We start from the raw sequence: 26,871 nt of genomic DNA, 5'->3' as shown, positions 1-26,871 counted from the left end.
GTACCGGTTTCAACTGGAGCAAAGCACACAACTCAATGGGGTCCGGCGTGGTACCCCCATCAGCATTGTTAAATTCCATGGTGTGTGCCAAGTTATACGATATGCATCGATGCACTTTAAAGAACATCATTGAACCCGGAATTGACGCGCTATTTATAGGCATGTTCATTATACATGTATTACATTCGCATGCTTGTGGAGGTGCTGTATCGGAGTATTGCTAAGTACACAATTCATTCTGGCGATTCATACCCAAGATGTCGGAGAATTATAACAATCCAGAGGCAGTGCGTTGTGCTTCTAGTTCTACATATCTTTATCTTAATGGATTATGGTTGGCAGGCAATGCAGTAGCCTCGGTAAGTTATAATTATAATACTTGTGTTTACCCAGGGAGGCCTCATCACAGTGGCGTCAATCCGTTTTTTTTTTTTTTTTTTTTTTTTGGGGGGGGGGGCGGCAGAGCGTCTTTCAAGTGGGGAGGGGGGCACCACCGAAAAAGGGCACTTTCTGGAAAACGTTGGCAACTACAGAGGGAAGTCTCAAAGAGAAATATACAATTTTTAGACATTGGTATATACCCCTACATTGTGATTTCATTATCAGGGATGGTTTTAATGTTTGCTTCTCTATGTACACGGTCCAAGATACTGCTGATTGCATTTGGGTGTGATTGACTGAACATTTATTTGCGAGCGAGCGAAGCGAGGGAGCAAAACAATTAAGATTTGTAAGGTCGCAGTGCGAAAATTTACATCTTACTAATTTGAAAGAACAAACCTAATGCGGTTTTAAGCACAATTAATCTAATCATTAAAGACTTTTAAAAGTATCTTTAATTAGAAACATAATTACATTACTTTTAAAATGCGAGCGAGCTTTGGGTGAAATTAAAGAAAAAGTTGCTACGAGTTGCTTTAAAATGGGAGCACATTTCACATTGACAGGAATAGAGGTACATATCCAAAGAGAAAAGGACACTTATTAGAAAAGAAAAAGAACACATGTCAAAGTAAAAAGGAGAATTATCGGATGTAAAAATGGGGCACTCCTCGCACCTGAAAAGGGGGAATCACCTGAGATGAATCGGGGCACATAATATTAAAATGGAAAAGGGCACTTATTACAATGAAAAATGGGCATTTGTCGATGGAAGAGTGGCATTCATGAGATCTCAATAGAGGCATTTATCAGAGTTTTTAATAAGTCTTCTTAGAAGGGGAAGTGGCTCTTCTTAAAAACGAAATGAGGCATTTATCAAAAGGATAAAGGGTACTTGTTATAGTAAAATGGTTACCCGTTAGATTCAAATAGGGGCAATTATCATAGTCAAAGGATGGAAAGAGGCCCTTATAAGGGATGTAGAATGGGCACCTATTTGAAAATAAAAAGGGACACTTATCTGAAGTAAAAGGGGTACTTTAGGGGTACTTGAAAAAGTTGGGGCACTGTGCCCCCCCCCCCCTAGGCTCTGCCGCCTCTGGGTTCGGAAGCTCTTTGGTTTTCAGACCTTAAAACGCATATATTTTATTCCATTTGTCAAACCAGTTTGGAGAAACAAATCAGTTGATATAAGGACTCATTATTTTATTTTGTTTAAGTGATACGTAAATATTCTCTACTTATCTTTTACTTATATTTAAGTTTTTCGATAGCCGGGCTATCTAGCCTTTTCCCATAAGTCTGTATTGATTTGATAAATAGTCGCTACGACAAGATATCATCCATTTCACTCTCAAAATAAAAATCGTTTCAAAAGTCAAAATAACTTGTTATATCTCGAGAATATTTTAAAATGTCGGTACTTATGATACTAAAATATCTTGATTACCGAATGTTAGGCCTAGTAGCGTCAATTTTTTTTTTAACGGTTTAATGCGATTTGGTTTATAAGTTTATTAAACATTTAGATAAACTGCCAAAGCCCATTAAAATACAAATCGCACGATTTTGGGGTCACGTTTTGACAAAAATCTACAATTGTTGAGGGTGAACATATACATTAGGTCTTAAATTTGCATCAGTTTCGGCGCCCATTTAAGGTAATTTAAAAAAAATGACCCATTAATATTACACATTATCGGCGTCCCAGGGCATAAGTAGTGCCCTCCCCCTTAACGGTGAGAGTGGGGGCGCAAAAATGGCAATGCCCATGGTGCGAATATGTTACTGAAGCTATCGATATTTTATATAGAAAGCGTACTAGAAACCCTTATGAAAGATGAATTTCGTATTTATGAGAAAAAACTGTATCAGTTTAATCAACAACAATTGTCATTGATTTTTCTTTTCAACTGTTAATTTGGCGCCCCTCTTAAAGGTGGCGCCCGGGACATGCACGCCCCCCCCCCGGCTACGCTATTGAACATTACGTCACTATACAACATCACATCAGACTCGGATTATATGCAATTATACTTCAAGGAATGACTTCAATATCATCGAAATAAATGCGAGCATTGGGTTTGTTGATATGACATAGGCCTTAGACTCAGTATCCTTATAATATTCATTGTCAAATAAAGGGCTTAGTATAAGCGAAATTAACGGTATTTTTAAAAATATTTTGGGACATTGTAGAATGTTTTCTATCAGTCTCAAGTTAGTCAAAATATAAGATGCACAATAATTATGACATAAAGGAAGCAGTCGTAACAAGAATCCTTTAAAAAAAGGAAATGACTTTTATTCTATATCCTGGTTATCATAGTCATGAGGGCCTGTGCTGAAAATTATTTAAAGTGAGTGTTTCGATGAGATTTATCAGTGTCTTCATCTAGTAAAAGATATTTAACGATGGAAAAAGGTTAAGTATCATGATTTTCGACCTTCCATATTTAATTCGGGAAAAAACGAATACACAGGATTGCGATTGATAACACTCAATTTTTTCATCTAGGTATCCACAAAATGCAGAACTAGTATAGTGCGATCGAAAAAAACGCGTGTGCCATTTCAAGTACCTCTTGATATTAAATAATAACATTTATGAATAAAATTACCAGTAGTCATAATGGCTCAAACATGGAATCCTGAAATAACAAATGCAATTGTTTCCCGGGTTGTTTAGGGTATGTTAAGGTTTAGAAAATAGAATACTTGCTCAGGGTGTGATGTGGGGCTTTGATAAAATCTTTGTTAAGGGTACATGTTGAAAGTCCATGTTTGCGCATGATGTACTGTTGTACAAACGTGATGCACACTTGAAAGTTTGTAAACGTGGAGCAAGGTATCTCACGATATGACCATTATCAGCTACTGGGAATGGGGGAACAAAACCAACCACTCAACCATTGTTGTCTATGTCCCCGGGAAGTGATCCAACTTTTTTCCTTCTCAGTATTGTCTGTAGACAAAAGATTTATTGCATTGGCAGCTTAGCATCATGCATTTGCAGCATGTCAAAAGCCTAGCTATCTTGTTCAGACGGAGGCAAGTTACCCCGGGGTAAAGATCATGTTAAGAGCTAGTCGGGGTAAATATGGGGAGGTAGGTGTAAAAGTCGGAGTAGTTACCGTCTGATCGATGGTCGTGTTAGCTACGCCTACCTTTACCCCGACCTATTTTTTCCAGGAGTAACTCGCTAACACGACTAAAGGGTAGCGTAAGTTGACCGTGTGGATGCTCTCACTTACACCCGGAAGTATATGTGACCTTTCACGAGGGTTGTTTGTTACAATCGAAAATGAAAATTAGATTTTGCACGGTTTAGGTCTATGTTTAGATGCGGGGTCGGGTTGAGGTCGGCTAGTGCGGGCGTCACCATTTCTGTAAGTTACGCTGGTCGGTGGAAGGTTGTGTTTAATCGTAGCAAGTTGGTCCGAGTAAGAGCGTGTTGACAAGTTTTAAGCGAAATATACTGTAAATGAGGTATTTACTGCTGCAGGGATTAATTTACGCCGACTAGCAAAATCCTGTCTGAATATGGCTAATAGCAATTGCTCGCTTTCGAGTATACGGCCTATTGACATTTATCAAGTGCTATACAAATGTCACTTTCATGGTTATAAAGGTTAGGGTCGCAATGATGTTTTGGGGTTTTATTGGGTAAGAATTCGATAAAATGTGTCCTACACCATCTAAATGATGATTATTTAGATGAACATGGTGATCATTAATATATGAACTTTCATTATTATCAATATCATTATTATCATTATAATTATCATTATATTTATTGATATTTATCATTATTAGTATTATCATCATTGTCAGTATTATAACTATTATTATTATTAGTAGTAGTAGTAGTAATATTGCTGTTATCGTATTTGTTCCAAACAACATCAACAAATTTGTTCTACTACAGATTGTCCTGATCATCTTTCTGACTTGTTTCCAGTATGGGGATAGGTGTGGGGATGTCAGGAGAAGACAGCGCAAACGTCTTGTCTAGTAAGTCATTATTGATACTTTGTAATTATTTATCATGTTCATTTATTATGTAGATGTTGTACATTGTATAAACTGGCCCCATGTAAGGCCAGCAGCAACCATGTAGTTACAGCTGAAAATGGGCTACAAGCCGTATTTTGTCCTTTCTTCTCTGTATGATTACCTTTTATGTATTTTATCTGATTTTATTATACGAAAATAAAAACAACAACAGAAAAGCAAAGCTATATTTTAATTAATAAATGTATGACCATCAATAGTATATTCATGGAGAATTGGTTAGAGGGGTTGTATTAATTAACATGAAATATGATTCGGATTTGTTGTTATCTGCATTCAATTTTTTACCAATTTTTTTTTCTTCTTACCTTTTAAACATTGTTAATATTGGAGTATATTATTGAATTACTTTTTGCAATATAGCCAGGTCCATCAAATGAAAATTGGGAACAAAAATTATAAAAGCGGAATAGTTGGTGCTTGTGAACCATATGTATCAAAAGACTGGCATCCATCTTTGTAAAATGCTACTTTGTACATATTTTATGCTTTTTATTGGGATTTCATTCACATAAAATTCTAAGTTTTAAATTTTTTCTCCACAGAACACATCAAATTCAATTTGTGTTTATAGTTCATTATGCAATGTTTTATGAATTTAGCTGTCATTATCGGGCCCACATTGTATTGATATTCTATCTCTAAAAATTATAAATGTCAGTATCCATTCATCCTTATCATTCGATATTCTCCCCACAGAACTTTCCAAAAACAAGGCTCTTCTAGATGGTTAATTATGCAAATTTATGCGAATTATATTATTATTAATATTATTGTATTTTTTTTCCCTTTACATGAAGTCTTTGGATTTTGTTGTACAGGGTAGAATATTCCTTTCCTTTGGTCATAATTAGGGATAATGCAAAAAACAATTCGGTCCACTGTCGGTCTGTTGTTATTCTCGTGTCGGTTTCGTGAGTGCGACAAATATATTAGGCATAGAAAAGAGAGAGAGAGCAAGACATATCTATAGAGAGAGAGAGATAGAGAGAGAGAGAGAGGGGGGGGGAGAGAGAGAGAGAGAGAAAGAAAGAAAGAGGGGGAGAGAACGCTTTATAACAACACATCATTTCAATAGCGACGCAAACCGGGGAATTCCACGGACAATATTCCCGCCAAACGCCTATGTATTTATTTAACCATCCATTATTTAACCAGGGACATGATCTGTTCCTGATTTAACGGTGGGAGTGAACTGAAAATTGGGTGTATGTGTGTTTGTGGGGGCGGGCGGTAAATACTGCGACTTGAGGTTGAGCAGTTCTTGTCAGGGTTTTCAAGGGAAAGGTAAAGATTGACTGACATATAGATGGATTGATAAAGATATCTTTTATTTATATTTTTAGGATATTTAAAGAATACTTAGGGGCAATACAAATACAGCGGGAATTTGTAATGCCTTTTATCTTAATTGGCAGTAATGTCTATGTAGTATGTATAAACAATAACCGCAGGCGGTTCAACCCGCCTTAAAAGCCTGACGTGTTCAGAGTAGCGACGTCTGGCTCTCGATCCGACTCTGAACCTAAAACTGAACCACCTTCAGAGGTGGTTCAGTATTGTCTACCCACATACACTCGTTCCTCATTTTTCAGTTTTAAAAAATCACAAAGTTTTCATTCTCCATCGAAGCAACACACAATATATCTCACCCAAGCTACACGTCAGCTGCTATTCCATTACTGTTTTCATCTTTTAATCACACATGATGTCTATATATATATATATATATATATATATATATATATATATATATATATATATTAACATGTTAATCTTCATGATGATGACGACGATAATGATGATCACAATAATATTAATACTTATAACAATTATAATAATAATGATACTAAAAATAATTTTAAAAATCATAATAATATTGATATGTTTTTATAGTTGTGTTGTCGTTATCATTATTTCGGTTTTATTTTGTCAGCCCTGTAAACTTTCTGAGGAATTATGATCATCGTCTGGCCTATTTGCTCTCCTTCATCGCCATGAGTGGTGTCGTTTTCAATTTGTTTATCAATGGAATCCCCAAACCGGGTGGAAAAATAGACCACAACGGCGAAGGTAAGGTCCCACCGCAGCATAAATGTTCTTTGGCAAGACATTTATCTACATTTGCCATTCTCCACCCAGGTGTCAATTTTCCCGGTCAATTTGTAACCGGTAGGAAGGTATTCGTTGAATGCCGTGAGCACCGACATCGGTAGCCTTGCAGAGTCGGGGTAATATTGGAGTGCCTTGAGCAGGTTCTAAGACAATTACCCCCTGGACAATTACCCCCAAGGAAAATTACCCCCAGAAAATTACTCCCTAGGACAACCAACCCTCCTGAAAATTACACCCTTGAAAGGTGTCCTTGGTTGTCCTGGAGGGGGGGGGGTAATTGTCCAATGGGGTAATTTACAGGGTTGGGGGTAATTTTTGTCGTGGAACGGTTTTCCTTATTGGTAATCTTTCGGGGGTGGTAATGTTCCGTGGGTGACTGTCCAGGGGGGATTTGTCCTAAAACTTCTTGAGCACATTGCGTGGTGGATAGTATAACGTGCACTTTACAAGAAAATTGTTGTTATTACTATCATTATCATTATTAGTGTTATTATTATTATTATTATTATTATTATTATTGTTTTTATTTTTATCATTATTCGAAGTAGTAGTTGTCGAAGTAGTATTACCACTACTAATATTATGACGATTATTATTTTTAGTGATTATTATCATTAGTTATTATTATTCAATGGTGTAGCGTGACTCAACCCATTGAGGGGAAGAGGATTTTCCCACAAATGCTCCAGGGACAATTGATCCGGTCTTTATTTCGCAGGGGAAAAGTCTTTATGATGTCAAACTAACAAACCTTAATACTTATCAAATTAATTAATTTATAATTAATAATAATCAAATCGTGAAATAATAGGCTATTGGAATCCTTCAATGACAAATTTGATAAAATACTTACAAGGGCATCGGCAAGTTATGCAGTGCAAGATATTTAAATACAGCCATTGAAGTAATATATGAAGAAGAGATTTTAATTTGTTTTTGCTCCAAATTAGAACATGGAGTCGGTTAACTTTTCGAAACCTGGCTCATACATTAAAACTTAAATCCGGATAGATCTCTGGTGATATTTCATTCATTTCATGTATTTATGTTTTACTCACTGATGGTTTTATTTCCAAGTATTAAGTTTAATTCTACGATAGACTTAGACATTGAGTTTCATCATCGCTTAAATTTATTTTGACGCTTTTTTCATTCTCATTTTCTTTCTTTTTTTCTGTCTTGTTTTCTTTCTCTCGTTATTACTTTCTGTTTTTCATTTTTCCTTTCTTTTATCCACAGCCTTTGTGTCTATAATAGTGAAATATATTTCAGTTTGCTTTGTCGGTCTCATTTTCTACCCGTTCCCGCTTTGCGTCTCCTTTGACAATGTTCCGATGAATGTGGTGGGACTTGTGTATACCACTAACTGGTAAGTCTTTGTCCATTTTAAGGGGGTCTACCCTGATGTTAAGCAAACGAATGAGAGGAACAGGTTCAAGGAACAAGAATCTGCTAATTCCGATTAAAAATAAGAAAGTTATGATGGGTTTTTTTTAGGTTGCGATCAATCAAACAAAAAAATGGCAACTGTGGAGGGAGGTTAATCACTAGTCAGGTTTTTGTATCTTTTTCTTTTCTTTTCTTTCTCATTTCTCTTCCCCTTTCCTTGTTCTTCTATTTTTATTCTTCTTCTTCTTCTTCTTCTTCTTCTTCTTCTTTTACTCTTGTTCCTTTTTTACTACTTCTTCATATTCTCCTTCCTTTACTTTTTTTTTTCTATACCATGATTTACCAACATTAAACATGTCAACTTTAAACTTAAATACTAGTACTCCGCAGTATTATCAAAACAAGTTGTTGTTTTTGTCTAGTTAATTCAGTGAGCCAATATTTACGATTTATTCAGTAGTTGATTATATTTAACTTAATCTATATATAAATTTCCAAATTTGTGTAGTAATTGTCATATTTGTTTTTATTATACTTATGTTTTGTAAAATAAAATGTTAATATACGTGTAAATGGAGTCTTCCTGATAAATACAAAAATAAATAAAATGTCTTTTGATAAATTCATTAAACCTATATAGGCCCGAATTCACAAATGAGGTTTATGTGCGTCATATGACGCGTTTCAACGCATAAACCTCCTTAGTCCGACCTGAAACTACCTGTCAGTATTCTAACCTTGTAGGTGTTAAGAGGTATCACGTTTAATGAGAAAGTACGCTTCAGCATTTTTTTCCCTTATTGATTTGGAAATGAAGTGTTTCTTGTATTATTTTTATACAGGTTGGCCTTTACTATCTCCAGATTCATCATATGTCCATTCGGGGTGAGTCACTCGCTTGCAACATATTAAGGACAATTACAATCAATGGTTTAGAATTGGTCCAGCCGTTGAGGGAGGGACGAATAAGAATGCATCTAGGGCATCTATATGATTCATCCATTCACCTACCATTGTGTAGTGTAATATTTGTTTTTATTGATACATTTGTTGTAATGCGTCTATAGGGAGGTGACATAGCATTTGTTTTATTCAACTAGAGGGGAGGGAGAACTTTTTACTCTGCGAATCTAATTTTGGCCAGCTTCTTGGCCTTTAAAGGGCTCGATGTATTTACTTTTAACCCAAATGCTGGGTCGCTGGGTTTTATATTTTGTCCAAAAGATAAGATAGTCTGAGTTCTAACTTTTCCATTAGTTAAACATGATCTTAGACCAAGTGTCGGGTTTGATTACTACTCTCAAGGACTGCTCTCAATTTGTCTTGACAACGTACTCGCCCACCCGCAGAATTACGCACGGATACACACTCTCAGAATATTTTCTTTTTTCCGGTATGTGAATTCGTGCGATGAGCCACTCCAATCTAATCCAAAAGGCATTTGAAATAGCGCCTTTTCCTTTAGCTCGCGCATGCACGCACCGAAAGGTAAATTATTAAAAAATGGCCAGAATCTGGGCCCTTTTCCGAGGCCCTATTTGTGAATAACAAATGCTAAACTTCTATGACAAATTTGCTCTCAACCAATTAAACGCCACGATTTCAGTAGCTTATAGCAGTAACAGGAATTTGTTATTGATAACACGTTCTATGAAACAGGGCCCAGGTCTTGGTGGTTAGGCTGAATGAGTGGGATTACAAGGTTCTTTTCTCTTTTAGACGGAAGGGGGCGATATACAAGGAGCTGTAGACATACCCGTTGTCCTCTCTCTTATTGGGCTCGAAGTTTACTTCATCCGGAGGATAGTGCGCATGTGCAGACGATTTCTTACTGCAGATCAGGTAACCATGGAAACGTGTATTGAAATTATGTCTTTGCTTTGAATGATTATCAAATGATTATCATAATGAACTGTTCTAACTCTGTCTTAATTTAACAGCATAAAACCTACAAAAATAAACCATACATAACACACGAATAAATCGATGCTTCCTTTTTAATTTTTCATGGTGGATCACCCAGGAGGAAAAGCAATTCGAGGATACACACTACTGCGTTCGAGTTCGGTATCTGTTGTTGTCCACCACCGCGTGGGCAAGGTAAGGATTTGGCAAAACGTTTGTTAAGTTTGATTTGATTAAAAAGCTACCAAACTCTTGACTGTAAGTTGCCTGAAATTTTGAGCACACGTATTGCATTGCCTATAAACAAAAACATTTCATACTTTTCCCTCCATAGGGATTATAATGATTTTTTTTCATTTGCAACAAATTAACAAACATAAAATCGAGGTAGTTAACATTTATAATATAAATAAAGTTGACTACTCAAGACAAAAAATATTTGTTGAACTGTCGAGCTAAAGGAAAAGGCAAGTTTTGGAAACGCCCCCCTCTCAAAAATATTAAATGGAAGCTCTTATTACCAATCATGTAAAAGAATATGTTTTGACTAATACGTGATTATACAAATTTTGCCGGGAAACCGCCTACTAATTGATATATTTGGTTAATTATTATATCTATCCAGACCTGTTAGATAAATAGGTCTTCTTCTGGCTATATCTATATCTATCTGGCCTCCGAGCCTACAATTCCTTTTTCAGTCTAATAATTGCAATGGGAAATTTTATTTTACTCCATATTTTTCCCTCCACAGGGATTTTATTGATTTGCATTTGCAACAAATTAACAAATATATTTTCAAGGTAATTTACATTTATAACAAAAATAAAATTGACTTCTCAAGATATAAGTATTGTTGAACTATTAAGTTAACAGAAAATTAACAAACTTTAAATATTTTTTTGTTGATATTAATGGAAAGAAAAAAAGAATACAGAAAAATATCATGTTATCTTAACAAACAAACAAAAAAAAAGTCAAAATTGAAACCATTTTCTTGTGAATTTATTATTTCTGCAATTCGAATCTGCAATATGCTTTTCATTTTTGAAATAATATATAATCGAAACTCTAATATCATCAAAGTCGGGGAATTTAGTACTAGTATCTAGACTCTCCAGGTGTGTTTACTTTTTCGTTCAAATTCCAGTAGGAACAAGTCAGGCGGAGCAGCAACGACCCTTTTCAGAAGATTTTACCCAAACATACCAGGTAAACTTTTTTTCTCCTCCCTTTTTTAAAATTATGTTTTAATTTTGCTCTAAAATCATTGGTTTATTGCTAAATGCATATTTTTTTCTAATTACATGGCGTACTTATTTAATGTTGTACTGCTAACATTTTGTTCTTGGTTATTAATATTGTGTTGCATTTAGATTTTTTAAAGAAAAATACTGTCTGCTGATATTTAAAAAAAAAATACATATCCATGACTGTAACTGGTCATTTACACATACATACATCATGGATATCTTTCTCTTGTTTATGCGCAACGTAAATCGAAATTTAATTTAAAATTGATACTAAAACTGAAATCCGATTGGCTTCCAAACATCAGATGAAAATTTGCATGTATTATGTATGTTTATTGATGATGTGTCTACACTTTTTTCTATCCCATTCTATCTATATTTCAGGATTCAAATACTCTACTCGCATCGTTTGCACAGTAGGTCTCGCTGTTGCCTGCATGTATCAGGTAGGCCCCGCCCCCTATCTATCTATATTTCAGGATTCAAATATTCTACTCGCATCGTTTGCACAGTAGGTCTCGCTGTTGCCTGCATGTATCAGGTAGGCCCCGCCCCCCCCCCCCCCAACAAATAAAGAAAGGCAAAAAAGGAATGAAAGAAAAGAAATATGATTAAGTGATTGATTGATTGGTAGGTAATTATTTATTTTTCATATGGCCTACATATCATCACAATAACTGAATGTTAATATAGCATCATACACAGGTTAAAGGGGGCATCATAAACACAGCTTGTGCTTGATTGAAAGGGAAATTAAATTGTTTGCAATTTTTGACTCAATGTGAAAATATATTTGAAACAGGCTCAAGTAGTCGTCCAAAGATCGTAGCATTTCTTCTTCTTTTTCTTCTTCTTCTTCTTCTTCTTCCAGTAAAGTACAGACCGCCGTTGGCGTATTATCGTACTTGCGCTTGTCGAGTGCCCAGATGAATAGTGCAAGTAAAAAAATCTCACTTCAAGTTGATACTATGTGCGGCTAAAAAACAGGAGAGGCTTAACGAAGCCTCATTTGTTGCACCCCCTGCTTGAAGATCACTAAGGAGGTGCTGTTGACTATAGTCGGGATAGTCTGATCGCACCAGGAAAGAATGTCTTTTGATACGTTTGGGTTCTGGCGAAGGGGACTTGGAACTTGTCTGGATTCCCACGTGTAGATGGCCCAGCGGTTGGAATGAGATGTACGTCAGCTGGAATGTCAATTAGTCTGTGGATTATGCAGTAGACCATACATACTCTCTGTCGTGCCCTTCTTTCCTGAAGTGTGGTCCACTGGAGTTGCTTTATCAGTTACGCTGCTTGTACGCCTAAAGTCTCTTAAGGCAAAACGGGCATAGCGACGTTGTATCATTTCTAGCCTTGTGATGTTCTTCTGGGTAAATGTATCCCATACCACAGCAGCATACTCCAGTACTGGAAGGACAAGTGTTTTGTAGCACAACACTTCTGTCCCGAGAGGGCAGTCTCTGATATTCCTCTGCAGGAAGCTGCTAACAGAATTTGCCGACTTGGCAATGACATCCACATGGTGATTCCACTTCATGTTTACCTGGACGTTAACACCAAGGTGTTTAGTTTTCTCGGTTTCCATCAGAGGCGTTCCATGGATGCAGTAGTGTGTTGAGCTCTTGAGTACCTTCCTCTTATTGGTAACATGCATAACTTGGCATTTATGCGGGTAAAATTGCATTAGCCAGTCTGCTTCCCATACTTGAAGAGCGTCCAGGTCCCTCTGCAGTTGTTCAGTATCTTCCTGTGTCTTGACCTTTCTGTACATGATGCAGTCATCAGCGAAGAGCCTCACCGTAGACTGTGCTGAAACATACTCTGGGAGGTCGTTGATGAAGAGGAGGAAGAGCAGAGGTCCGACCACGCTACCTTGCGGAACCCCTGAAAGAACAGGTGATGTATGTGACGCTACTCCTTTAAGCAGAACCCTCTGGGAACGGTTGCTGAGTAGACTATCAATCCAGTCATGGGTACTGTCTCTGATTCCATAATAGTTGACTTTGTACATCAGCCTACCATGGGGAACCTTGTCAAAGGCTTTCGACAGGTCCAAAAGAATAACATCAAGTTGTTCGCCATCTTCAATGCCTTTGGCAAGATCATGCACAGTTAGTAATAATTGAGATGTGCATGAGCGCTTCTTACGAAAGCCATGTTGGGCATCACTTAAGATGTTATGGTTGTCGAGATGATCAAGAATACTACTGCAGACGATATGTTCCAATAAGTTCTTGCACACAATGGAGGTCAGTGAGATTGGTCTGTAGTTTTCCGCTTTACATCTCTCTCCCTTCTTGAAGATAGGAACTACATCAGCTTTCTTCCAGTCACCAGGAATGATGCCTTGGTCGACTGATGCTTGAAAGAGGATAGTGAAGATGGGTGTAAGCTCCATGGCAAGCTCCTTCAGGAGCCTTGCGTGTAGACCATCTGGACCAGTAGCCTTGTGTAGCTGCAGAGTTTTTTTTTTTTTTTTTTTTTTTTTTTTTAATAATAATAATCTAATAGTCCACTCCAAATTTTATTAAACCGAAACGGAAATTCTTTTTGCCCAATTGATCGTGAGCCCGGCAGCCACTGAGCAGCGCCAGATCGACGTTGCTCTATCCCCTTATTGTTGAACGCCAAACAAGGTAGCAACAACTCCCATCTTTTAACGTCTTTTGGTATGACGCGGCCGGGGTTCGAACCCACGACCTCCCGGTTGTGAGGCGGACGCTCTACTGACTGAGCCAACACTCCGGTTATCTGCAGAGTTGATAGCAGCTTGTACACTCCAGCAGGATCGATGTGGATTTTGTCCATGTCTGGATAAGGGCTTTGTCCCTTGTCTTTGATGGTGTTCATATTTTCATCCTCGTTAAAGACAGGTGCAAACTGATCATTCAAGATGTGTGCCTTTCCAGTGCTATCTGAGATTGTCCTTCCACTTTGAGCTTTAAGAGGTGCTACTCCAGTGTTGTCATTCCTCTTGCTGTTGATAAAGCTCCAAAAGCGCTTAGAATTCGAGGTCATGTCTGGACTTATAATGTGATTAATGTAGTCACTCTACGCTTGTTTGCAGGCCATCCGCGAAGACTTGTTCAGATCTTTGTACTTTTGGAAAACTTATGGCTGGCTGATAGAGCGAGCTCGTACAAAAGCACGTTTCTTCCTTCTGGCAAGCCGCTTAACTGAAGAGGTGATCCACGGCTGATTGAAACGGCTTGAGGTCATCTTTGACGGTACATGCTTTTGGAGCAAGTTCTGTAAGGTGGTCTTGATTTCTTCCCACATGTTAGTGACAGAGCTCAGTTCATTATGGGTTTTAATGACGTGCTGTTGATATACGTGGCACTCGCTCTTCATTTCCTCAAGGTTGGCATTCTTCCAGATGTGCACTAACCTCTTCACTGGTTTTCGCCTCTTTGCTGTTACATCTGTGTCAACACTGGCTATGTCATGGTCCCCAAGTCCTGGTAGTGGGGTGCACTTGTTGACCAGAGATGGTCGGTTGGTCAGAAATAAGTCCAAAATGCTCTTTCCACGTGTGGCAAAAGTTACCATCTGTTGGAGGCCGCAGTTATAAGTCATGTCCAACAATCTGTTGTTCATGTTCGCTGGATAGTTATGACCGCTGATGCTGAGGTTCACCCAATCAATATCTGGGAGGTTCAGATCACCACCAATCCACAAAGCTGCTTTCTTGTTTCTGGATGCAACCTTCTCAACAATAGAACAGAGGTCATTGAGATAATGTCACTGTTTGGGGGACGGTACAAAGCACCAATTATTAACTTGACGTTAGCCCCGAATGAAAGTTTAGCAAAGACCTACTCCCCAGTATTTGTCGTGTCCATGAAGTCGTACATGAGATCATTCCTTATCGCCAGTAGTACTCCGCCATAGCCATCTTGCCTGTCTTTGCGAATTACTTCAAAATTGGAAGGGAAGATCTCTGAACTACTGATGGTAGGATTGAGCCAAGTTTCTGTACCAATAATCACAGAAGGATATGTTGTCTCAATGAGTACAGCCAATTCTTCCTTCTTATTCCTGATGCTCTGAAAGTTTATGTTGAGCACTTTCATAGTTCTAGGTTTGGTGTGTTGTTTCTCCCTTCTGTCGTTTACTGGCAAAGATGACTTTCTCACATTTACTGGCTATGATATGTCCGCAGTGGTGACCCAGGGCCATTCACAGATAATGAAGAGCTATTGGTCGGTGTCTCTATGCTGCTTGTAGTGACATCACTCGATCCTAAAACATCAAATGTGTTGCTGACCTCTATGTTTGTGGAGTTAAAGAGGCTGGACGAGAACTGAGGCATGCCACATCTAATACAATGCCAGGACACACTGTTCACGGCTTCATACACTTGTGCTGACATTTCCATGCAGTCAGCGTGGTGCCACTGATCGCAGTCATCACAAGCTACACCACGATGTTTCCACGTTACAGCACGTGAACATATCTGGCATGGGTATTTCAGTGCTCTGGGCCCCGGGTTCAGTTCAATGTCAGCAGCATTTGATAACAATATAAAACTCAAGTAAAGTAGAGTATGTCTCTTACAGTGTATAGTGTACTGACAATTCCTTGATTTCTTGCGGGCGAGTGTTGACATGAATAGAGAATCCTGCAACCAGTTGGCATCGTTACTCTTAGGCTTGCCAAGGTGATTGCCGTTGTAGCTCATGTTCTGATACATATGCAAGTTCGTCAACTCAGGATCATCCCTACACTCTGTCTTGAGTAAAATGGGTCTATTTCTGCAGCTACGTGTACATGTAGTTTCACGATCAGACACGATATGCCCTCGATGTACATGAATGTTGATGACAGAAGCTGCTAGGAATATCCAGCAAAGGTGATCTAGGAGAAGGCTAGGCATGATGACAGCATAGGTTTAGTATAAGCTGTCAAACCATAGATCTGAATCTTACCTAGTCTCAAACTCACTCAGCATGCATGCAGAATAATAGACAATCAGTCAATATCGATATCAAAAATCACATTGGTAAAATAAATACTTGCTGTATCATTGTGAAATCACATATACACAAAGAGGTCCATGGCTGCTGTTAAACTTAAAGTCAGCAGGCACTCATTGATGTCTCCACACAACTTGGGTAGACTATGTCCAACATTAAACCTAATGTATGGGACAGGAGTGAGAGTGTATCATTCAAACAAATGCCACTGGGTGGAAAAGAATCCTCTAAAATCTCTGCAATCCTACGCAAAAAATCCCTCAAAAGCCATCCTTGAACTTCAACTGTCCTTGCTTGTCGTCTAAAAATAGGTTTTAACGATTATTTCAAAGATCTATAGCACAAAAAAGATGAAATTTGGAGGAGATTGCACAAGCACAAAGACAGGGCACTGACATCACAGAGACTCTTGTAAAAAAAATGATGGGGTCACTACAAATGTTATTAATTTGACGAATCACTCCTGACAATAACAATGATTTCAAATGCATTCTTGCTGTCATATCTAGTAATGTGCATGTTGTACCTTTTTCGTTGTCAGATGATACAATTTCATATAAGTTTACAGCCGTATCATAGAATCCTACCTTTTTTATTAGGATCTCTGTCCAGTAGTGCCGTGTTTGTGCCATCGAACTGGATCGACCAAATCAATTGATTCATAATATATGTATATGCAATATTTTTACCCGTAACATGAGAGTAATTTTAATAGTTTCATACTATTAATTAAATGTATTGTTAACTGTAACTGTATAATTGTTTTAAATGGGGGCACGCTACAAGAGTCCTATCTCGCACCCGGGGCAACGTGTCTGACACGGCCGGTTGTAGCAACTACTCCGAAGATCAAGATTACAGTAATCTTGATCTAAGGAGACACGAACGAACGAACGAACGAACCTTGAAGCAGCCCTGTTGTTTAAAAACTTTATTTTTGACCGTAACAATGCAAAATTTGAATATATTAAGTTACAAATCTCTAACGGTTTAATTCAAGAGGAAATTAATGAATCTGACCATTAAGATATTGTAATGGAACACGGAAGGATTCAAACTCAATTCCTACATGTTTATATCATTATTATACAGACATGTGCTTATTACGTCGCGGTTGTGCAGCCCTGGTTGGTAGTAATTGATCCGGATTGGCTACAAACTATAGATGGTGAGTAACACTGCTTGAACGGTAAAAATCAACAATTGCTATCGTTAGCAACATGAAAAGAAAAATCATTTTACGTCTATCATGTATTCATGTAGTAACCAATGTAGGAATCAAATCTTATCTGTGCATAATTAGCATGATTGGTAGGGTTCTAGGACACCTACCCCCTGGACATCCACCACCAGTCAACTACCCCCTAGGACAACTACCCCCTAGGATAACTGCCCCCTAGGGCAACAACCCTCTAGGACGACTTCCCCCGGGACAACTACGCATTAGGACAGCTACCCCCTAGGACAACTACCCCCGGACAACTACCCCGCAGACAACTACCCTCTACGACAACCATCCTCTGGGACACCTACCCCGGAGGGAGTTGTCCTAGGGGGTAGTTGTCCGGGGGGTAGTTGTCCGGTGGTAGTTGCCCTAGAGGGTAGTTGACTGGGGTGGTTATCCGGGGGTGGGTGTCCAGGGGGTAGGTGTCCGGATACGGATTGGTAGATCTACCTTGGTACATGTATATGAAGTGACACAATTTTTAAAAATTCCATTTTATAGTGAACACAACTCATGAGGCAAAAATGGGAAACAACTCTCTAAATAATATGCCAAACCTGTATTTCAAGTAATACCAATAAAAATGATGTTTTTCTTACATGTGCGCACTTGACAGCTACCTTTTATGCATCATGTATTTTGGCATTTGTCATCGCTGTCACGAACAGTTTCTTCACTCTGCGTAACTACAGGTAATTCATGCGATTTTCATGGTGTTATGATGATCAGGGTGACGACGATAATGATGACGATGATGATGATGATGACGGTGATGATTATGATTATGATAATGATGAGAATAATGAGGATGGTATGACGTCGATAATGATTGAAATGATGATGAAGACGATGGCGGTGATGACAATTACGTCGATGATGATGGTGATGAAGATGATGATAATGATGACGAACATGACGATGATGATGATGAGGACGATATTGATGATGATGATGATGGTGATGAAGATGATGATAATAAGATGATGATGATTCGCCGCTAGAAAAAATTCAAGAGCTCCTGAAAAAAGTGCGACTTTGAAGACAGTAAAGATGAGAGTTTGCTAATATCTAATGGTATGTTATTCCAAAGTTTCGGAGCGGCGCAACTAAAAGTGAAATTTGCAAGAGTTACTTATCTGTTTTTGTGTGAGGCAGCCTCTCCTGTTTACCTTATCAGTTACGTGTACCTGGATGTGATTTGGAAGATAACAATTCGAACAAATTATTTGGGGCTTGATCTTTCAGTGCTCTGTAAACAAGCAAAAGTATCTTAAATGCCATTCTATGCCTTATTGTCAACCATTGCAACTTGATTTAAAAACAACTGTAAAATGGGGAACTTTTGAGGAATTGGACAAAAAGTCCTGCACATACATTCGCAACACGCTTCTACTTAATTATGCGCAAATCCAGCCGGCTGCTAATAGTAATACATTTGTGGTTCATCACTTTGTAAGTGATACGGCACAATGGCATATGTTGTTATATTATTAAAGTGCCATTTATCTCCCTACATTATTCAATTTATAGGAACCATACACGTAGTCTTTGGATAGGCGATTACTCCTTGACCTACATACAACAGACACCCCCTAGAGTTGTGGTAAGTTTTTCTAGTAACTGTTTAAGAAGAATATTATATACATGTGTTGTAAGCAGTGGCTGAGGTTCGAACAGTCCTTGTAAAATGAAAAATAGTTTGTGAGCTTCCTCTTTCATTCTATATAGATATACATTTTAGGAGGAATATAGCAAAGTAGGAATTATGAAGATAGCTCTTCAAAGGCCTCATAAAGAGAAATAGCTAAGAAATTCATAGCAAATTTTCATGCCATACGTATAGTCCCACATAATGTTCTTTCTAGTTTGTGTCAGTTTGTTTTCCTTCCGATTATTCCAAAGCATCACGCCATAGGCCTATACATGTACTACATAAAGGAGACCTTTACCGTAAGCTTCACGACAATTTCTTTTACCAGGTAAACAGCGATTTCGGAGATGGGACTTGTACAAATTACCCCCAATTGTCTACAGATCTTTTACACAGGAAGGTGTCCCTCTTTGTCCATTTCAGAATAGTCACTGCTACAGTAATAGAGGTCCTTCATGAATACCTTTGTTTGCCGTCTTAAAAATAATCCTTCCACCTGAGTAGAATGGTACGCCCGTGCATAAATGAATAGTAATTACATACCCTTCGATAGCATGTATCCAACAGTCGTATCGATGGGCTTCAATGTTGAATTTTAGATGTGCACGTCGACATTGTGGACTGCTACGTGTGACGTCCTTTTAAGGCACCGGCAGTGCATTAAAAGGACTTCACAGTGCCTCAAAAGGACGTCACACGTAGCAGTCCACTATGTCGACGTGCAAATCTAAAGGTCCCTATTAATTTATTTTGTACAAACATGGCTTAGCCATGGTACAAATGACCTTTATCAGCCCGTGCAAAGATACATGTAGTATCTCCGAAGTGGCTTTTCGCGTCACAAGCTTTCAACTTTACCTTTAAATTCGTCCCATGTGTTTCTTTTTTAGGTCTCAGCTTTGAAGTTTAGTGGATACACCATTGCCTTTCTCATCACTGGTTAGTATTTTTTTTATTTTTTAACACATTTATTCATGTTGTAAGATAATGGCATACAAAGATGTAAGCAAAACAATAATATAGATGAGGACGAATAGTCTTCTCCGTGGTGATGTATGGAAGTGTATGCTGGACAGTAAAAAGAGAAGAAGAAAAGGTGAAAGAATTTGGGCTCATTTGAAGAAAAATCATGGGGTTGGCACAGGATGCGTAGGATCACACGGACAGCCAGCAGAACAGATCAGTGCTTGATTAAACCTACAACCAGGGAGATGTGAGGTTTTAATTGGAGGCCATGATTGCGAGACAGAGACTTGGCTTCTCTGGACACATTGTAATATCTAAGGATATGGTGCAGGATACCACCTTCAAAATATCATGCTTGGTATTAAAAGTACAAGGTTAAATTACGAGAAGAAAGGGGCTTAATTGCGGAATACCCCGCACAATTGACCCACCAATGAGAAGAGTCTACTAGCTAGCTGTGGGAGAACATCAGGGAAAATTGATCCCTGAAAAGCATTGCTCTTCAAATGCCACAAATTCTACACGGGAGTAACAGCTTAAGATGATAGCCCGATTTTTGTTTTCATGCCACATGTTCGTGTAGTCCCATATACATCTTTCTGTATACAGTACTAGTTACTTTACCAAGACTGCCAAATTGCTTATGATTTTGGCGACTCCAGAACCTTGCAGTACACACTAATATTTATGTGCTACATGATCGAATTTTTTTTTTCTGATCGATTCCACACCATTTCTCTCACAATGCAATTGCATGACCGGAACTCGACCAAATCTTGAAAATGAAACCCATGACTTTCCAAACAAGAGTCATCTTTAAAAAGTGTAGAGGGCGCACAAGCTTTCTTCTAAATTTAATGTTGTAAATAAAATGTTAAGCATTTAAATGCATATACTCCACTCCGCGCCCTTCCTTCATTACCCCGCCCTTTGTTACCTCTGTTAACAAATCCCGAGCTTTACAGGGAAGAAACAAAATTCACAAGTTCATATTGTCTTCTACATCATGTTATACTCTTGATTTTGTTTTCAGGATTCATTGTGCTACAAGTTATGCTCTGGGCAATATTCTTCGTACTCAGTCTGCTCTTTCAGTCCGGCCTATTTGTTATGCTGATGAGAAATTACTGGTATCTACTCGTATCATTATTTTTTATATTCTATCTATTGGTCTGACTTTTTTGTTACCACCTTCGTAAAAATGTTAATACATCATCTATTGTAATCGTCAACCGTCAACAACCAAAAAATCATTCAATTTTTGCCGGATGTTTCCAATTTCACTCTCTTATCATTCGAATAAATTATAATTTGAATACACTTAAAAGATATTTTATGAATATAGGTGATGAAATGAAAAATTGCGATTTTTTACAAACAGATCTTAAAATAATTGTTCTCTTAATACTTATCACTTGTTCGAACATATCCCAAACCCAACGAGATACTAGTAGGTTTACAATACATACCCTCCTATTATTCTTCTCTCTCTCTCTCTCTCTCTCTCTCTCTCCCTCGCCGTCCGTCTGTGGAGGGGTGGCAGTCCCCTTATGACCCCAGGAGGTATGCCACTGATAGTTTTGATATTTTATTCATCTTTCCAGGCTACACCCTGTGATGTTTCTTTTTCTCTACATCGCTCTTCAAATTGTTGCTCGTTGTGTTCTCCTCCAAGCGAACGAAGATGGCGCACTTGTACTAAAGAACCTGTGAGTGAATGGGTAGACAATAATTAAGTATTGTACATGTTTACGTTTCATTTCCAAGCGAGTGACTTTATTCTTTATTTTCATTGGTTTATAAAAAAGAAATTAAATCAAGAATATTGTTTAGTAGATATTAAACAGTCTTGTCATTTAGACAAGTATAAAACATTTGAATTATTATGAGATTCTAAGAACGAACATCATTTGGAGGATTTAAAAATAATTTAGTCAATGGATTCCAGTGTTGGGGTAAAAATGTAACCTAATTTTCCGACTACATTCAATTTTGCTAACTTGTTAGTTAGTTATGTGATAATATATATATATATATATATACAGAGACCAAGAAGAACGGCTAGTCATCTACGAATGTATTACTTTTTACTAACGTTTTAAATCCAGTTGCGAGAATAAAATTATGCAATATAATACAAGCTATTTTCGGAAAATCAACTAAAGGGCAATTTCTATAACTTATTGTATAAGTCCTAAGGAAACCATATATTCGAATTACGTAATACCTTATTGTTATGTTCGCATATTTTACAAGTAAAGGTGACACACAAAGCTATTGTAATTGCTTGATTTTTCTAAAGTCCATATAGATGCAATCGTGTTGCAAATTTCCCATCATGTTTCAAAGTCGTTTCATTCTTTTATTTTGCTCATACGTTTACAGGCACTTGTTTCACATCATCACTTTCTTCTACATCTTCCTGTCCGTCCTTCTGGGAATAGTGGGGTGCATCTTTCGGATCTTGAAGGCGGCTGTGGTCGGGCTCGTACTCATTGGCCGAGTTGACCAGTGTCTCCTCGTCCGCGGGTTCGAACGCTTCGATCGTGGTAGGATGACGGTCCGTTGTCGTGTTGATAATAATGATGGTGGTTATGATGATGATAATAATAACAATAATAATAATAATAATAATAATGATTATCATCATCGTCATCATCATCATCATCATCATCATAATAATAATAATAATAGTGTTTTGTTTTTTTGTATTTTTTTTTTTTTTTTTTGGGGGGGGGGGGGGGTTAAACATATCACAATAAGGCAAGAGCTTTCTCAATAGCTTTGCCCACGTCGATTTTGTTCAACTAGGTTCCTTGTGATCATTCACTCTCCATATTTTTATTATTGTGCGTTTTTATCAACAAACATTTTTTTTAAAGAGATTTTCCATGCAACCTTATCTTTTTATTAGTTTTAATAGAACCAGAGAAATGAGAGAAACAATAACAAAAAATGTTTTTAAAAAAAAGCTAGATTTTCCCTAAGGAAAGGTTTCAGAGCAGTTTGATTGATTGCGCGTTAAATTAAAATTAATTCGTAATTTTTAATCGGTTTTTGCTGAAACTTTCACTGAACTGTTTCTCTCATTAGTCTGCTTCTATTGACACCAACGTAATATCAGGATGGACCTCCCCTTTAATGTAATAATTATATTATTTTCCATTTTGTCTTCCCGATTCCCTAGGTTACATGGCTTATCGTGGATATCTCACGCTTGAGGTTAGCATGACACATCCCGTGCTCGTTACGTTCTGTCAGCTGCTATGTCGGTCAAACAATGAAAGGAAGTACAAACCCGAAGGCGAGTGTACCACTGAAATGGAAGGTAAACAATAATTGAATGAATAAATATAAGAAAAAGAAAGAAAAATAATAATTTGTATGAATTTGTGAATGAAAAGATGAATGAATAATACATAAATACGTAAACGAATAAATGAACAAGTAAATAAAAAACAAATAAATATTTTCTTTTGAAAAAAAATACCTATACAACACCAACATCTACAGAACTGAAAATAACAAAACAAATCAAGAACAACAAGAGCGACATCATTATTTGCTTAGCTGAGCTCAATTAACATGTATAAATCCTTCAAGCGAATTTTCCTCTTTTTTCTTATTTTTCATTTTTTTTTTATTACAATAGTGAGGTTTTACATAACATATCTTTTAGAAAGTGACTCGGTAACATTGCCTCAGATTCTATTTTTTTTTAGGTCAACCAGCAATCCCATGATTATCAAGATATTTATGATTGGAAATCGAAATTTCATTTTTCGTTTTTTATTACAATACAGTCTATTTTGAAAATGAGTATGGTAAAACTGGTCACTCAAAGATATTTAATTTTTTGAGGCATTTCCATTTTCGGTTTAACTTAATCAAATTTGGAGTGGACTTTAAAGATTATTATTATTATTATTATTATTCATGATCATTTTGAAGCGCAATTTGTTAGGGCTTCAATATTACACCATATCACAGACACTAATAACGCGTAGGGCCATGCACCTCAGAATAAACATTGCTAAACAATTTGCCTTTAAAGATCTTGATTTTCTTCAAATGGAATGTTTCACATATTGTCCCCTCAGATTCAGCGGCACCATCACCAAGTAGGAAGAGGAGGATCGCCCGCAACCGCTGGCTTGTGGCATACACTTTGATCCGTAACCCGCAACTCGCTTACAAAATACCTCTCCGTGTTGACAACCAGAACAAATCTTCTGTTGCATCTGAAATGAAGACGCCCCATCTTGTTTAAAGTTGCCGGGCCGGTGAAAGTGGTTGGTTTATGAGGGAGAGTTTGGCTCCATAACGTCACCACATTGTTATTATTGTTTTTTTAATTTTCATATCATAAGCACTTTAAAATACGATGGCAAAGACTTAAAGAAAATCAACGTAAGCCAGTTTCAATAACCGGGATAAATTGTTTGCATCACCAATTGAAATATGCGAACATGACAATGTCATACATTTATACATAATTTGAATATGATTTTTGTACTCTTATAGGCGAGCGTACTCGCATTGATTTCAAAAGAAGTTTACCCATCCAGTTCTAATCTCCATGATCTTTAGGAGTTCCTGCCTTGATAGACAAATTTCTTTTCCTAGTTGAACTGCATAAATTCATTGCGAGGCGACCTCTGTTGCGTTTGCACCTTGAAGGCTACCAGAAGAGCATTTGTGAAAAGATTTCACCTTTGCTCCACCTGCAATGACCAACGGAGGTGGCGTTCTCTTCTTCTGATTAATTTATATACTTGCTATAGGTAATTCTATAGGTAATCGATATTGCCCTTAGTTTGATTTCTTAAAGGTCTTCGCGATCATGTTTTTACTGAGTTTGCTCCGACACTGAGCTCCCATTTCTTAACTAGTTCATCGACGCCTACTAAAGGCCCTTTGCATACGCAATGTTAGTCCAGAATCTGGCCTATTTAATTTTGATCTCCACCATACCAACGCTACCACCCCCTACTTACTTGCAACCAGCCGAAGATGGCGTGATCATTAAATTAGGATGCCCGACGAAAAATAGTCTCGGGCTGGGCTGGTGAGCATGACTATGAGTTCGTTGATAACGCCATCTTCGGCGGCTTGAATCGAACAAGTGTGTAGGGAATGTAAAGAACCAGCCAGATTCTGGACTATAAACGCATTGTCGCTTCTGCGAATGTTGCGGCCTATGGCGCACCATCTGAGAGTGAAATAAATTGCCCAAGCCTGATTCCAGGAGATAAATGGTTAATGGTTAAAGGTGTTTTTTGTAAATAATTTGTTCCATTTGTTACAGTCGTTATGTATATTGTAGATCTGTTTATGGAGAATGTTAACTGTTATAGCTCGCTTGAAAATGTCGATTAGCTAATCAGTGTATATAATCAGCTTACTGAGCTTAGGTTATAAAAATACCCTAATAGTTTTCAATGGCTATCATCATGATCGTTTAAAGATTCTCTTGTCTCGTTAAATACTTGTTCTGGTCCGTTTAATACAACAGCTATTATATTGAGTGCAACTGAGTATACTATGACTATGTATATAGAATTGTCGTTTTCCGGATCTCGATAGATTCAGGTGAGTCTCTTGTTCTCATCTTGGTAATTTATTAGGTTGCTTTGTAAAAAAAAATACTTAAAGAGCGTACCACTCTTAAAAAGATACTGGGTGCGCAATGCCCATAATGAGTACAATTATGTTTCTGATCAATTTGTGGCGGTTTCCTGCCCATTTCTGGTATTTTGCCCAAATCATGATTACCTTGTAATTCAAATTTAGCAAGTATTCACGCGCATGATTGCCCTCACATTGGTGAGTAAAAGTAAAACTTTTTTTTTTTCATGTGAGAATAGATGTGAACAGATCAGATTTGTTCTATTTATTTTTGTTCTGGGCCGTGGTGTTTTAATAGAATAAGGATGTCAAAGTGATTGTTAGCAACGTAAATCACACGATACGTGTATATCATTCAGGAAAGCAGTGGAATGTACTTTTATGATATTGTGAAAAGCGTCCTCTCGTGTCTGAATTTTGAAAGATTATATTTCAGATGATAAAGTAAACCTCTGAATTAAATTCTGAAGTGAAATATTCATGTCTTTTTGAAAGAAAATTACCTGATGTACCGACTCAGTAACGCAACATATTTTATTTGTTAAAAGCTTCGTTGTCCGGACGTCTACCAAATAATATTTAGAAGAGTAAAGTTTTTGTTTCTTGTATGTATGCGATATATGTATTGTAACTAAGTTTTAATACTTCTGCTATGTTTTCATTTTAAGTATATAGATTAGTTTTGTGTTGTTTGTTTTTATTTATTTTTTATCTGGTACGTGTTTTAATTGTTTAGACAGAGCCCCTTTGAAAGCCCGCATAGTACGAAGGAGGCAAAAATAGTTGTTGTACTTGCTGTCAGTATCAACTTGGACCATTTCGCATTTTTCCGTCTTCAAAAAGTGCTTTGAATTTTAGCTATTCTTCTGTAATAAAGCGAATGGTATACAATTTGAAAAGGCCTCAGTAAGAAAATTATTATTGATAATTTTTTTTAATCGGCATATGCTAACTATTTTATTGACATCACTCACTCCTTTACCACAACAGCGCCACCTCTATAACAACGGTACAACCAAGAATCATGACAAATAAACAATACAAATAATGGTCCCTCAAAACCTCATATCAGGCCCCCTCTGCAACTCATCTTTCTTTTATCCACGTGTCGGGTCTCCCTGATTCTGTCTACATGTCTCTCTGTCTTTCTCTGTCTCTCTGTATCACTTTCGTCCTCCCTCCCATCCCGTCTTTCCCTCCCCCCCCCCCTCTCTCTCTCTCTCTCTCTCTCACTCTTTTTATTATTATCACTTCTCTTCCCCTCAATCTTTATTACTTTTGTTTCGCAATTTCCCAACTGAACTG

The 26,871-nt window shown here is 37.5% G+C and overlaps 1 protein-coding gene across 1 annotated transcript; it reads left to right on the top strand.

Moving 5' to 3' along the window:
• The first annotated feature begins 143 nt into the window (after window positions 1–143).
• Window positions 144–26,465, top strand: LOC100890113 (stimulated by retinoic acid gene 6 protein-like). The gene is made up of 18 exons (XM_030977252.1): window positions 144–359; window positions 4,310–4,395; window positions 6,392–6,528; window positions 7,810–7,939; window positions 8,802–8,844; window positions 9,679–9,801; window positions 9,983–10,059; window positions 11,015–11,076; window positions 11,597–11,658; window positions 17,189–17,264; window positions 17,938–18,013; window positions 18,852–18,924; window positions 19,863–19,911; window positions 20,972–21,068; window positions 21,543–21,647; window positions 22,324–22,487; window positions 23,126–23,266; window positions 24,039–26,465. The coding sequence occupies exons 1-18, from the start codon at window positions 258–260 to the stop codon at window positions 24,206–24,208; spliced, it is 1,773 nt and encodes a 590-aa protein (XP_030833112.1). The 5' UTR covers window positions 144–257; the 3' UTR covers window positions 24,209–26,465.
• The last annotated feature ends 406 nt before the right edge of the window (window positions 26,466–26,871 follow it).

Source organism: Strongylocentrotus purpuratus, unplaced genomic scaffold (genome assembly GCF_000002235.5).
Source record: "Strongylocentrotus purpuratus isolate Spur 01 unplaced genomic scaffold, Spur_5.0 spur5_scaffold_9, whole genome shotgun sequence".
NCBI classification, from domain to species: Eukaryota; Metazoa; Echinodermata; class Echinoidea; order Camarodonta; family Strongylocentrotidae; genus Strongylocentrotus; species Strongylocentrotus purpuratus.
Note: the sequence above shows the minus strand (reverse complement) of the source record. Positions and strands in the feature narration are given on the sequence as shown.